The following is a 12,848-nucleotide window of genomic DNA, read 5'->3' as shown; positions in this document are numbered from 1 at the left end:
ATAGTCTTGACATTCATTTCATTTAAGTGCAATTTGCCAAGCTATAAGCAACTCCCTGCTTAAGACTTCGACTTAGGCACGTGGGGATTCCTGATAAGACCTAAAAGCAATTCATTTCCTAACTAGATTGCTGTCTAAAAGAATAAACTAAAAGGGCTGCAATTTAAATACAATCAAATCCCCAAGCAGTCACATTCCAGAAGACTTAAACATCAAGATCTTGATTCCCCAGGAACAACAATGCTATTCGCATCAGAAACAACACAACCACTTCCTCTTTCTCTGACCTTCTCTGTTTAATTACTTCCTGTGATTTCTTCTAGGGCTGCGCTGTGCCTGCTTCCCAGGGCGGCAGGCTTCCCATACAAGCCTGATTTGTCTGGAAGGTGCAGAGTGCCAGCTATCAGACATGACAAAGTGCTGCAACTCATCTTTCTTTTTAAGTGACGGAACTCTTGGGTCTCCTGGCATCCAGCAAGAACTTTTTTTAAGCCATATGTAAAAAAAGTCTTCTGGCACATTCCCATCTGAAATCAAGCTACTCGTATATCTCAAAGCTGGAGATCCTGCCAGGGATAGGAAGTGCAGGAGCTTGATACTATCTCTCAGTGTAGGTTGTCCAATGAGCGTCTTCAACAGATTCCAAACGCAGAGTATGTGAAGTCGCCTTTGAAGACACGAACCTGGCAGCTGTGAGCGCATTGCCAACCACCACAACCATCGCTAGGCCCTTGCTACTCAAAGTGTGGTCCAAACTTCCAGCATCTGGAAGTCTGTTAAAACTGCAGAATCTCAAGCTGAGTCAGAATCGTCATTTTACAAGATTCCCAGGTGATTCCCTATGCACATTCCATTGATCCTCTTCTCAAAACTGGTGAAAGCACAGGCACAAACGCTTTCCATCAAGGCGACGGTGGCTCGTTCTCTTTCCAAAAGCGGTACCTGTAGAGCTGTTCTTTGTATCAGTACAGAAAAAGCCACATAAGTGGGCACTGGTTCCCTGTTCCACAGACCTAAACAGGACTGCAAGGAAGAAATGTCACCTCACAGTTTTGAGGCATTTAGAGTATTCTAAGTGAGTTCTAATTCCACTCACTAACAGTAATAGAATCAAACTGTACCCGCAACCCAATTTTTTTTTTATATACAAGATAACTGAAGCTCTATGAAGTTATGGCACATAATATTGTTCTACAGACACGAGATTTGAAGTTAAAAGACCTGGGTTAAAAATAACAAATCCTGCTCTGTGTTCTCAGACAAAATACTTAATCTCTCTGAATCTTTTCCTCGCCTACAGTTTGTGGATGCTTGAGTGTTGGACATAGTCCATCCACGTGTGAGTACACAAGTGCATGTGCACACTACAAACACTCACCCTAAAAAACTTGTTAGGGGACTCTGGGAAGGGCATACAGCTCCTTTAATACTCTGAAGGAAGAGTTTCTCTCCCACCCCAAATCTGGGAATCCCAATGTTTGCAGCTCCAGGAGGAACCCTGCAGAAAGAGGGGAAGGAAAGGAAAAACAGCTCTGGTAGTCACGCTGGCAGTCAGACAGTCAATCAAGATGCAAACGGACACCTGTAATCTAGTATCCCCTAATTTTCTTCAGTGTAAAAGACATCTAAAAATGGGTGGTACCAGATGCACAGCTGGTGTACAAACAGGACTCCTGATCTGAAACCTGTCCACACGTAGATTAATGAGAAGGCAACTCTTAGGCCTTCAGGTCCAGAAGGAACATTGAGCCTGGGCCTATCACCCTGGCAGCGCAGGTCTGTTTTGGAATTCTGAGCCTGAGAAAAATCACAGATTTGATTTAACCTATTTAGCAAAGGAGAGAGATTTCATTACTATATTAAAACTATATTCACACTTATGTGGCTTTCAAAGGCCTGTAAAAATGAGTAAAATTATTGGGGTGTTGATGATTAAATTAAACCTATGGCCCAGCATCCACTTTATTCCTTGGCTGGAAATATAAGATACAAACACTGACACAGAGGACGAAACAAGCCATAAGCCAACTTACTCCTAAGTGAACCCTTAACCCCCGTCCCCACCAAGCCCATTGACTCTTGTTTCAGAAACGATTTGAACACCGTTGGCAATATGATTTCTAGACCACAAACAGGAATGGCAGGAGGCCCAAGGATGCTACTATAGGTAAGTACACTGAGAAGAAGTGGAGACAAGCTACTGAAAGACATAAAATCTCAAAGAGCATAACTAACTAGGACCACTGAGGAAAGGGGCCAACAGTCAGCTGGGCACTGCTGATACTATAGCACAAAAACTAAGCTGCTATTTTAGAGGGACCTACCAGGACAGCATTGGGAAGCCAAAGGAAAAGCAAAACACGATTTCTAGGCTCTAATTCTCCTCCCACAAACCCTCCTCCCCCAGCAAGTCACTTCAGTTCTCTTAGGCATAAGGTGAGAATCCCCGTTTCCTGCTTGAAAAGGTTGCTGTGAAGCTAACATAGTTAATGGATATCCTCTGCCTTGTAAATTCTGAAAATAAATGATACCTTGCTACACGATTTGAGACCTACCAGAGGTGGATGAGTGCCACTGAATTCCCAGTTCATCAGGTGCTGTGCTCAAATGCTTTACATTTCCACTTCCTAACAGCCTCTGAAGGAGGCAGCAGAATTAACTTCAATTGCATTAAGTAACCTAAGTAATCACTCAGTAGAGAGCAAGGGCAGGGTGTCACCCCAAACCCCAAGCTTCTCCCACTACAATCATGGCAGCCTGCCACTCATGGCAACCAAAAAAGCAACCTCCAAGTCTTTTTGGATTAAGTACAATAAGAATAACTGTTTACATTCTTATATAAAGTAAAATTATTTTTAAATTAATGATTATTTAACCAATCAATAAACATTTGTAGAAAGCCGACTATGGGCCCAGCACTCTGCCAGACTTCGGACATAAGGGTTAATAAACTATTATTCCCACATCAAGAAGGGTATTCCAGGTGGGAGGCACATACAAAATGAACAGTGTTTATCTGGAAAAAAAAAATCAATACTGGAAGCCAGAGCCAAAGCAATACAAGCAGAGAAAGAAATAATAAAGAAAGTGAAAAGACAAAGATGTCATTACTAGGTGAACTAGGAAAGACAATTTTAACACTGAATCTGATAATTAAGTTTTAAGCATTTATGAATAGACCAGAAGGACTATATCTACGAATGAAAACAACCAGATTTGAAAAATCATTATTTCTGTACACAGAGGAGCCAGACATACATTTTAGAGGCTGCCCATGTTGTTCTAACCTCTTCAATCACAACTACTAAATGCTGAAGTCAAAATCCACCTCTACGCTTACGTGCAGGTAAACAGAAATTGTTTTTACATAAGTATTCAACTACCCTTTGAGAGGAACATAAATAACACTAGCACAATTTGCTATCAGGTGTGCAATATGCCACATGTGAACATATTGTTGACAAACATTACCTGAGAAATGAGTTGTTACCAACAGTTGTTCCTTAATTTAGCCAACTCTTAAGCCAGTTACTATCAAGGATTTCACTAAGATCCTGGCTGGACTTCCTTTCCCTGACATGGGACACATGTCAAGCTGTGGTAACAATCCTTCATCCCAACCCAGGGCAAGCACAAGAAAATGCATTTTGGGAGGTGGCCGGTTAGCTCAGTTGATTAGAGCGTGGTGCTAATAACACCAAGGTCGCAGTTCAATCCGCGCATGGGCCACTGTGAGTTGCGCCCTCCTTAAAAAAGAAAAAGAAAAGAAAATGCATTTTGCGCCACACAGCACTGTATGCACCAGTGCAAAATACTCTTGCTACTCCAGCAACTAAAAGCCCTAGAAAATGCCTTAAAAAATCATCAATGTTATAGCCTTAAATATTGATTCAAAAGACACAGTCATCAAGTTTATCAATATGGCTGGGTCTTAAAAAAAAAGTCAGCCCCATTTACATAAGAGAAAACACGCCAAAACAAACAACCACACACATCAAAACCTCGCTGCCTCTATTATCATCTTGTTCGGTTTCAGAGGATTTTGCTGTTAGATTGTATATTTGTGTTCAGCCCAGTAACATAGGAACTATGCCAGTACCGGAGTTCATCAGCACAGCTGTCTCCAACTTCAAGTGTTAAGACTCCATCAGAATCCTGCAGCTACTACAAATTGTTAATATTGTGATTTCTGCAGAGATTCTCCTGCAGAGACAGAAACACAGGCCCTGGCCGACTGCGCTCACCATCTTCTACTTCCCAGTTCCCACAACAGTGACTGCAATCAAAATGGTTTTGAATTGTCAATCCTCGATCACCACCACCAGCTAGTTCTGTACCCAGTTTCCACAAACCATTCCAAGGGTTTCACGTGAACATGGGAGTTCCTCAGAAGGAGGGATTCTACACACCCTAAGTTAACCAAATACAAGTGTAGTAATTACATTAGTCAACAAGGACGAAAAAGCATTTTTAAATAGTTAGACCCATTTTTATTCAATAGACGTTTATTAAGTTACCATTGCTACTGGGCCAACTAGAAAACTAGGCAGTGGAGAGGTAACTCTGAATCCAAAAAGCCCTTATTCTGGGACAGACTCTACCCGGGGTATACACCCAACTCGAAATGGTGGTAACGGCCACACAGTATTGGGGGAAATGCTATAGAGTCCTCGATTTTGACTTTGAGAGTGGGTGTGGGGAAAGTCTAGGAGGACCTCTTATAAAAGAAATGGCTCGGAGCTACTTGGGGGGAATGAGCAGAATTTCACTTGTTGGAGAAGGGAAGGAACAAAGAATTCCAGAGTAAAGGGCACAAATAAACAGGCTGAAGCAGTATAGTTTTGGTATTTGTACTGATTCACTTTTTATACATTTTATTGGCTAAAGAAACTGGAAAGCAGAGGGAACCAGCTATAGCTAGAAAGGAGGTAGTAGCATTTGCTAATATCCCTATGGAGGCAAACCCAGTAGATGGACGTTAGTCCAGGCCTACCACCTAACAAGATGTAAGGCCGTGCAGAAGGCACTACACTTGATACTACGACTTTATGCAAAGACAATGACTATACTACCAAGTCCTGGCTTACAAAGCCTGTTAAGGTCTTTCCAAATTTTTTTGTTTTGTCTTGTTTTTGAGATTTTCTGAAAAACGAACCAAAGCTCCCATTCTGCTACGTCAACTCCATGTTTTTAACACTTAAGGATACTACTCATATAGAACAGAAACACATCCCCTTTTTAAGGCTAACACAAAGAAAACTGATCAATACTTGTTGTACCGGGTCTAATTTCCACAACTGTCATTCCAATGAATGTACAGTACTAACCAACTCTGAATTCACCCTTCTCCTAAGATCTTCAGGTGTATCACAGAATTCTCAAGCCCACGTTTATTTAAATTCACTTTAATTCACTACGTGCCTCATTGCATTTTCAGGGAAGTGGAGAAAATTATGGCAGTGACAGACTGTGACCAATTCAGAATTAGGAACAGCATGACTGGCAGAAAGTGTGAAGTCTGAAATCAGAATGCCCAAAGCTGGGCATGCTCTCCCCTTCTGAGACAGTACCACACAGTGGTTAAAAACAATCCTTCCTGAGCCAGACTGCTGGGGTGCCCAAATCCTAGCCCCGTCAGTTACTAAGGATATGACCTTGGGCAGATTAACCTGCCTGTGCCTCAACTTCCCCATCTATAAATGGGAGTAATAATACCATCTCCTCATAGGCTTGTTAAGAAGATGAAATGAAATGCTAAAAAAAAAATGTTTGCTGTCTTGGGCAAGTAACTTTACTTAAGCTTTCTCATAAGTTAAATGGGTTAACACCTCCTCCCAGGGTTATTTGAAAATTAACAGGGTTATTTGCAAATTAACAAGCTGTAAAAAAACCTACCTCAGTGCCCTCTAAAGAGCCACTGAAGACACTTGTTTTACATTTGGTGCTGGACTGTAAGCTTTACATAAACTATCCCATTTAATTCTCACAGTAATTCCATGAAATCAGTAACATTTATTCCCATTTTATTCACTCAGCTAAAACCTAGGTGAGATACTGAGTAACTCACCTTAGATCAGAAAGTGAGCAAATGGCTAAGCCTTGAACCTTAAGTGTATTTCACAAATGCATTGAATGAATGATCTTTGATTGGGCCCTGGCTGAAATAACCATTTATAAGAAACATTTTTCAGGCAGTGGAGACTGAGTATTCAAGACATCAGGGAATTATTAATTTTGTTAAGAGTGATAATGGTACCATGGTTTCACCAAAGAGTATCCTCATCTTTTGGGAAGCAAGCTCAAGTATATACGAGTTCTGATGTCTAATGTTGAAATGGTTCCGCAAAAATATTTAAGCCTTTTTTTAAAAAACGGGAAACCTTTCAACACTGAAATATGACTGCAGGCAAGCTGCAAGTCCTTTCTCTCAGCAAGATGTGTGTTGCAGAGGAGTTCATGAGAGGAACAAAATACAAAGCTGAATGAAGGCCTGATGCCTCTAGGGTTAGAGCTCACTTGAGAAGGATTTCTTCATTTTGTCTTCAAATTTCCAAACCATTCATAGGCATAATCAAATGCTTGAAAGATCCTTTAAAGATAATTTTTTAAAAATTGTCCACTCCTATGTACAAAAGACCAGTTTCAGTAGTTTGTTGATGCTCTTTACTTTTTAAATTATAAAAAATGTGGTGAATTGTAAATCTTAACATACATTTCCATCTGGAGTGGGATCAAAGAAGAGTCAATGAATTTTCTATATAGAAGCTATTTTTTAGGACCAACAATGAAAAGAGCAGACAAGCTTTCCTCAATTACTATGTGCTTATTAGAAAGGAGTTTTAAATTGACATGGAAAGAACATTAGAAGACAAAACATTCATTATTTTTTAAAATTAAGCATAATTTTACCAGTTGTAAGATTCTGATTTACTGTATTCTGATGTAAAATGTAGCAGATATTTAATAGAAACCTTAAATATGTGTGGACTCTCAAGAAAATCTATTTTACCTAAGGCACAAATGTAACTCCCCTAGGTCTCCAGTTTGATGTCACAAATTCTCTTTATAAGTAACACACCTTGCCTACTTCCAAAAGGTATCCGGGGGACCTCAAAGATGAAACTGTTAGAAGAAGAAATAGAAGATCAAAATTCATAGAAGAGAAGTAAACAAATCTAGCAAAAACCTAGGCTAACATGGCTACCAAAATCAAGCAATAATTTTGACTCTGAGCTTCCAGTGGTAACATTTAAAAAAGAAAAACAACAACAACAACAATCACAGCAAGCTCTGTTAACTCAGAGAGAAACCTTTCTGGCACTAACATTTAAAAGGAAATAGATGGGTCACTATATAATAACGTTGAACAATATAATGGACAGTGTCCACAAATGCCAGTTTACAACCCATGCAGCCTGCTTTCTTACCAGGCATTTCATGTCTCATGCCAAGGTCATTACATTAAAAATAATCCTGAGAAGGCCATTTCTGCAGTGGGCCAAGGCGCCACAGCTTTCTGATTCTCTAACTGAAACCAGAATGTGTCCTCAAATATGCATTGTCTCAACTGGGCTACTGACAGCAGTGGGGGCAGGCGGTTGCATGCTGAACTGCTCTGAAAGCCTGAACCAGAGATGCTTATTTCTTCCTGGTGATCACACCTTATGTCCTTCGGCTTTGGATACCAGATGAGGTAGGAAGCAAAGCTAACATGCCATGAAAAGAGACTCCAGGCCAGTATTCATAAGGGATGGAGCCAAGGAACCCGATGTGGGGTGGTCGGAACAATCTTGGGGATTCCAAAGCTCAGCACGGCACAGCACGGCAAGTGTCCCTCCCTGCTACTACTGCTATTTGCATGTGCAGGGACAAACGAGGAACCATAGAAATACCTGTTATTAATCAAATCCTAAAGAGGGCAAGGCCCAGCAGCATATACCGCCCCCATATTTCAGCTAGAAGCACAACTTTCTATTTTCCCATTTCAAGATACTGTATATGAAGGCCAAGCAAAATGTCTAAAATAGCAAGACCAACAGATGTGATGGGAGGACCACGACATACACTCCAACCAGAATCCTCTCCAGCGACGGGTGTGTGGCAGACTAGGGGTTACTGCAATCAACGGTCCCTGGGGACCCACGGGAAGGAAATTCCCTTTCCCAAAGACCAGAACTCCCAAGTCCTCACTGGCAACAGAAGACGCCAAAGGACAAAAGGGCATTAAAAAAAGGAGTAGGTTCTTAGAGTAGAGCACAACATTCTGTCACCTGCTCTAGGAGAAGCCCTTTCAGTCGCCCAAGCCCTGAGTCACTTCCCCTCTCTGCACGGAGTCTCAATGCTCGCGTAGGCAAAAGACCTGGGACCTCGGGAGCCGGCTACCCGCAAGCCTCACGCCCCCGGGAACACAATCGTGGGACCTCCCTCTAGGTGTCCACCCCACGGCTGCGGAAAGGCTCTGCGTCCAAACCAGCGCCGCCGCTACCTTGGCTAATGGCAGCTCTGAATGAAAGGAGCCGAGGCAGACTTGGGATTTATGAATGTACAGGGGAGGAGGGGAGGGCTATCATGTGACAATAAAGGAGAGCGTCTTATTCACAAAAAAAAAAAAAAAGGTGGTTGGCACAGCCGCTGAGCAGCGGCAGTGGCCGCCGTGCGGTGACCGCTCGGACCCGAGGCCGATGACCTCAGGCGCCGAGCCCAGCGGCCGGGCCTCGTTTGCACCCGCTATTGGAACCGCCTCGGGCGCGGGTGGGAAAAAAACCAAAGCTGACTCCGCGACTGCGAGGCCGGAGGGAGCTGCACTTTGGCCCGGGGCTAGAGAAAGCACGGGTCCCGCAGGGGGCGGCGAAGCTGGCCAGGAGCCCCTCCGGCGGAGCGCCCCGAGCATTGTTCCCCCTCCGGCCCGCAGGCGGGACACGCACGCCTGTGCACGCGCGCACACGCGAGCGCGCACACACACACACGCCCGCAGCGCGCTGCCCCGCACGCTCCCGCCCGCCCCCGCCGCACACGCCTCGGATCCGCCCCCCGAGCTGCCCCTACCCGGCCGGGAGCCTGTCCCGGGCCCATAAGCGCGCGCACACACATTTGCACGCGCCACGGGACCCCAGGGGGTGGCTCCAGCACGCTGGCCCGCGCGGGGACCCGGGCACACGCAGACCCCCGCGCCCTGTCCTCCCCTCGCTCGGCCGTGTTTTTTATGAATGAAAATGTGGTATGCAAATAAGAGCGATTCAAGAAAACGAAATGGCGGAGCCTCGGCCCCAGAGGGCTCCCGAAGGGACCGCAGGGCCAGCGGTGGGGCGGGAGAGGCACAAAGTCACCAAGGAAAAACCCACCGACCACAGGAAACCGGTGTGGGGGTGTCAGGTATTCCTCCGGCCGCCGAAAATTTTGGGGGGTGGGATGTTTGTAACTCCCCGGAGAGGGAGCAGGGACCGCCCCGAGGTCACCGGTGCGCCCTTGGTCCCTGCAGCGGCCACCAGCCCGCCGACCCCAGGCGCGCCCCCGCCAGCCCGCAGCAGTTTTTGCCCCCTCCTCATTTCAACAACAAGGGGGGGAAATATAGCATCTCAAACCCCACAGGCCATCGAGGCGCTGCACCCCATGCCAACCAAGTTCACCCTACGAGAGTCCCCGCCTGCGTCCTCAGCCCCGGACCTCACGCTGCCCCCGTGGGGCACACTTGTCCCACCCCGCCGCCAAACTTACTCGTCCGGGTGTGTTTCTTCGGTCATTTTCCTGTTCACCTAGACGCCTGTCCCGGGGCGGGCAGCTTTGCTCCCTTCATCTTCCTGTCCGCTCACCCCGGTCTTCACATCTCCGGAGATCGCCTGATTTGGTTGGGGAGGGGGGACGGCTAGAGATGAAGGGGGCGCCGCAAAAGGCAGAAGGGGAAGCAGGGCGACCGGAGCACGGGGTGGTTTGGGGGAAGGGGTGCAAAGGAAAGCTGAGGAGCGAGAGAGCGCCGCAGCGCCGAGACGCGGGGCGGGCGGGGGCTTCGGGGGCTCGGCAGCGGGTGGAGGGGGAGAGGTTTGGGCAGGGGACGGCGGTGAGGGAGAGGAGAAAAACAAGCGCGCTGTGAAGCGGCAGGGTCTGCTGAGAGGGGAGGGCCAGCCGCGGGTGGGGGCTCGATTCGGGGTCGCCCCCGGGGGGCCGGGCCAATCACGGTTCCGGGGAGCGGTCGGCGGCCGGGGGAGGTGCGCCTGGGAGGCGGTGCAGGACGCCCCGTCCGAGCCCCATCTCTCGACTCCACCGATTTACTCCATATTGGATTCTCACCGCCGCCAACAGGAGGAGGAAGTGGGGCGGAAGCGATGACGTCTTCCCAGCGGCCAGAGGTGGTGGAGTGCAAAAAGCTTCCTACTTGCGATCGAAAAAAAAAGAGAGAGAGGAGAGAGAGAGAGACAGAGAGAGAGAGAGAGACAGAGAGAGGAGAAAAAAAAAAACTTTGTCCCGCCTACTGAGCATGCCCGGCTTCCTCCCCCCCGCCCCCCGCCCCTCCTGGCTTTCACTCCCAGGGGAGCCGTGGAACGGAGTTGTTTGCGCTGTGTCTGTCTGGCTCCGAATCCTCTTCTGTCAGCGCTCCGGGTTTTAAAATACCCGAGAGGAGAGAGGAGGCGGGAGCCGAGGACTTGCACACATCTGGCTCCTGTTTAGTTTCCTCCCTTCTACCAAACCCCTGGATAAAAAATCCGGGAGGGGAGATGGGAGGACCGAGACGGAGAACTCCAGGGAGAGCTGGAGGGGCTCTCGTTCTCTGAGGACCAACTACCCCCTACAGTGGGGTGGGAGGGTGACAGCGGCACAGGTGCCTTTTGCAAGGTTCTGAATGGCAGAGGCTTTTCCGTTTCACGTGAATCTTTTGATCTTTTTTTTTGTCTTGGCGGTGGTACTGGCACTTTTAAGAAAGCTTTATTTGTACATTGAAAAAAATAAAAGTAATCCCAACAGCCCAGAAACATTTGCATTTCAGTAGAAATGATGGGCTTTCTTGGGTTGAAAGGTAAGCCTAAGCATTTTTTAAATTATTCAGTTAGTCTCGTGTTGGTGGAGGATGGCCCAGTCCCAGCGCCTTGAAGGTCATAGTAACTGGGCCAGAGGTTGCCAGCCCAATGGGGAATCAGTGAAATGGGGAGATGGAGAGTTCCAAGAGTCCTCCTCTCCCTACCCTTTAAATTATTTTTCTTGCTTTGGCCTGGGTGGGCCCGTGCTCTGCAAAGCAGCACTGTCTGAGCAGTGGGCAGGGCTAGCTTCCTGGGCATGCAACTTGGGTAGTTGCACAGGGATCTTTGCTTGGTTTGATGCTCTTCTGTTGCAGTTGAAATTCTTTTTAGTGTTTGAACAAGTGGCTCCACGTTTTTACTTTGCAGTGGGTCCCACAAATTACAGAGCTGTTGGGTATTTCCTTCTGGGGTCTTGCTAGAGAACAAGAGATAAAGTCCCTGCCCCTTCCTGCTTTCCAAACACAGTAGACTTTTCCATCCTTCTGAATATGCTAAGACTACACTGATTTTAACTAAATAGCAACCACTGAACAATTAAAAGTAGATTAAATATATGCCTCAAATCTAGTACACCTAAAGGATATATATATACCTACATATGGCATTTGGGGACCCACAAGCGCTTTAAAGATAGTAAGAGTTTCACCTTGAGTCAAGGAGAAAGAAACTAGTGGTTTACCGTAGGTTTCCTGCAGAGCACAACCATGATCTTTGTGGGCATGGATTGGGATTGACCCACCTTTGATGCCAAGTGCTAGTGTGAGGTGGTGAAAAGGGCACTAGATGGAAGGAACACCTGGATTCTTGTTATCTCCTAGCAGCCCTGAGATCCTCAGTGAAGCTTTTGGCAATTCTTCAGTTTCTTTATAAAGCAGAGATAACAAAGCCAAGGTTGTCTTTCTCAGTTTTTGAGGCCTTGGAGAGTCTATGAGAAAGCACTCAACAAAGCACGATTTCATTGTTCTCTAAATGCCCATAAAGCTAGGGCTTCTACCCAGTTCTCTCCTTTGGTCATTGTTGCTTTTCTCCTGGAGGTGCTGAAAGAGATCCTACTCAGTCATTCCTGGACTTCCAGGAACACAGACATTTGTCCATATCAAAATTATCCATTTATTGGGCATCTCTTTGGCTCCACCCTCCAGTTTCAGAGTGCCCAAATGGCAAGGTGGCAGGTAATGTAATTATTGATTTCTGCAGGTAGGCAAGCTGAATTGGTGTCATCACCACTCATTCACACAGCTCCCTGCTAATAGCAGTGAATAACTGGCCCAACCCTGGGACCAAGCAGGCAGAGAGGAGCAAAGAAAAGCATTCAAGGTCCAGGATTCACCAGCTCCCCATTTGGATGCCCTGATACCAGACTACAGCAGGTTTTTAGCTTCTCTTAGCTTGGGGTTCAGTGTCTGTAGTGTCAGGATAATACCCACAAATAGGGTTGCTGGGAAGATTAAATGGCTATACAGTGAAGGTACTGTGTTAAGCACACTGCAAATAGAAAATTAATGGCAACCCTTTCTTTTTTCTAGCCAGCTGGATTATTCGATGCTCCCCCCCCTCCATTCCCAGTCAGTCCTTCATGTACCTCTAAAGAAAATCTTCCAGTTTCTCTTCTGCCTTGTTCATGACCCAAAAGGGGTGTTTTGATGTAAATGTTTTTAATAGGTCACCTCTTGGTCCTCTCAATCAATTACTAACTGTACTCCAGCCGCTCCAGGGAATGGCGTTATTGGGTGAACAACTCAGATATGTTTATTGATCTGAATATCAAGGTGTTATTAAAGTCTACTGGATTGTTACCATAATAGGGGGTGGCATGGATTTAGGGGTTTAATTTAATGA

General features: G+C 46.1%; 1 protein-coding gene across 2 annotated transcripts in view; it reads right to left on the bottom strand.

Moving 5' to 3' along the window:
• Window positions 1-10,569, bottom strand: part of SPRED2 (sprouty related EVH1 domain containing 2) — a 106,649-nt gene extending 96,080 nt beyond the window's left edge. Inside the window, exons 1-2 of one of the 2 annotated variants that reach the window (XM_074332071.2) lie at window positions 10,285-10,500; window positions 9,715-9,836 (exon numbers count right to left, since the gene is read on the bottom strand). In XM_074332071.2, the coding sequence (XP_074188172.1) occupies window positions 9,715-9,740 (26 nt within the window). In that variant the 5' untranslated portion in view covers window positions 9,741-9,836; window positions 10,285-10,500. Of the gene's footprint in view, window positions 1-9,714 lie in introns of both variants that reach the window. The other variant, XM_019718113.3, reaches the window with a different exon arrangement.
• Between the last annotated feature and the right edge of the window lie 2,279 nt (window positions 10,570-12,848).

This window comes from Rhinolophus sinicus, chromosome 2 (assembly GCF_057876585.1).
Source record: "Rhinolophus sinicus isolate RSI-liver-muscle chromosome 2, RSI-T2T, whole genome shotgun sequence".
Lineage (NCBI taxonomy): Eukaryota > Metazoa > Chordata > Mammalia > Chiroptera > Rhinolophidae > Rhinolophus > Rhinolophus sinicus.
Note: the sequence above shows the minus strand (reverse complement) of the source record. Positions and strands in the feature narration are given on the sequence as shown.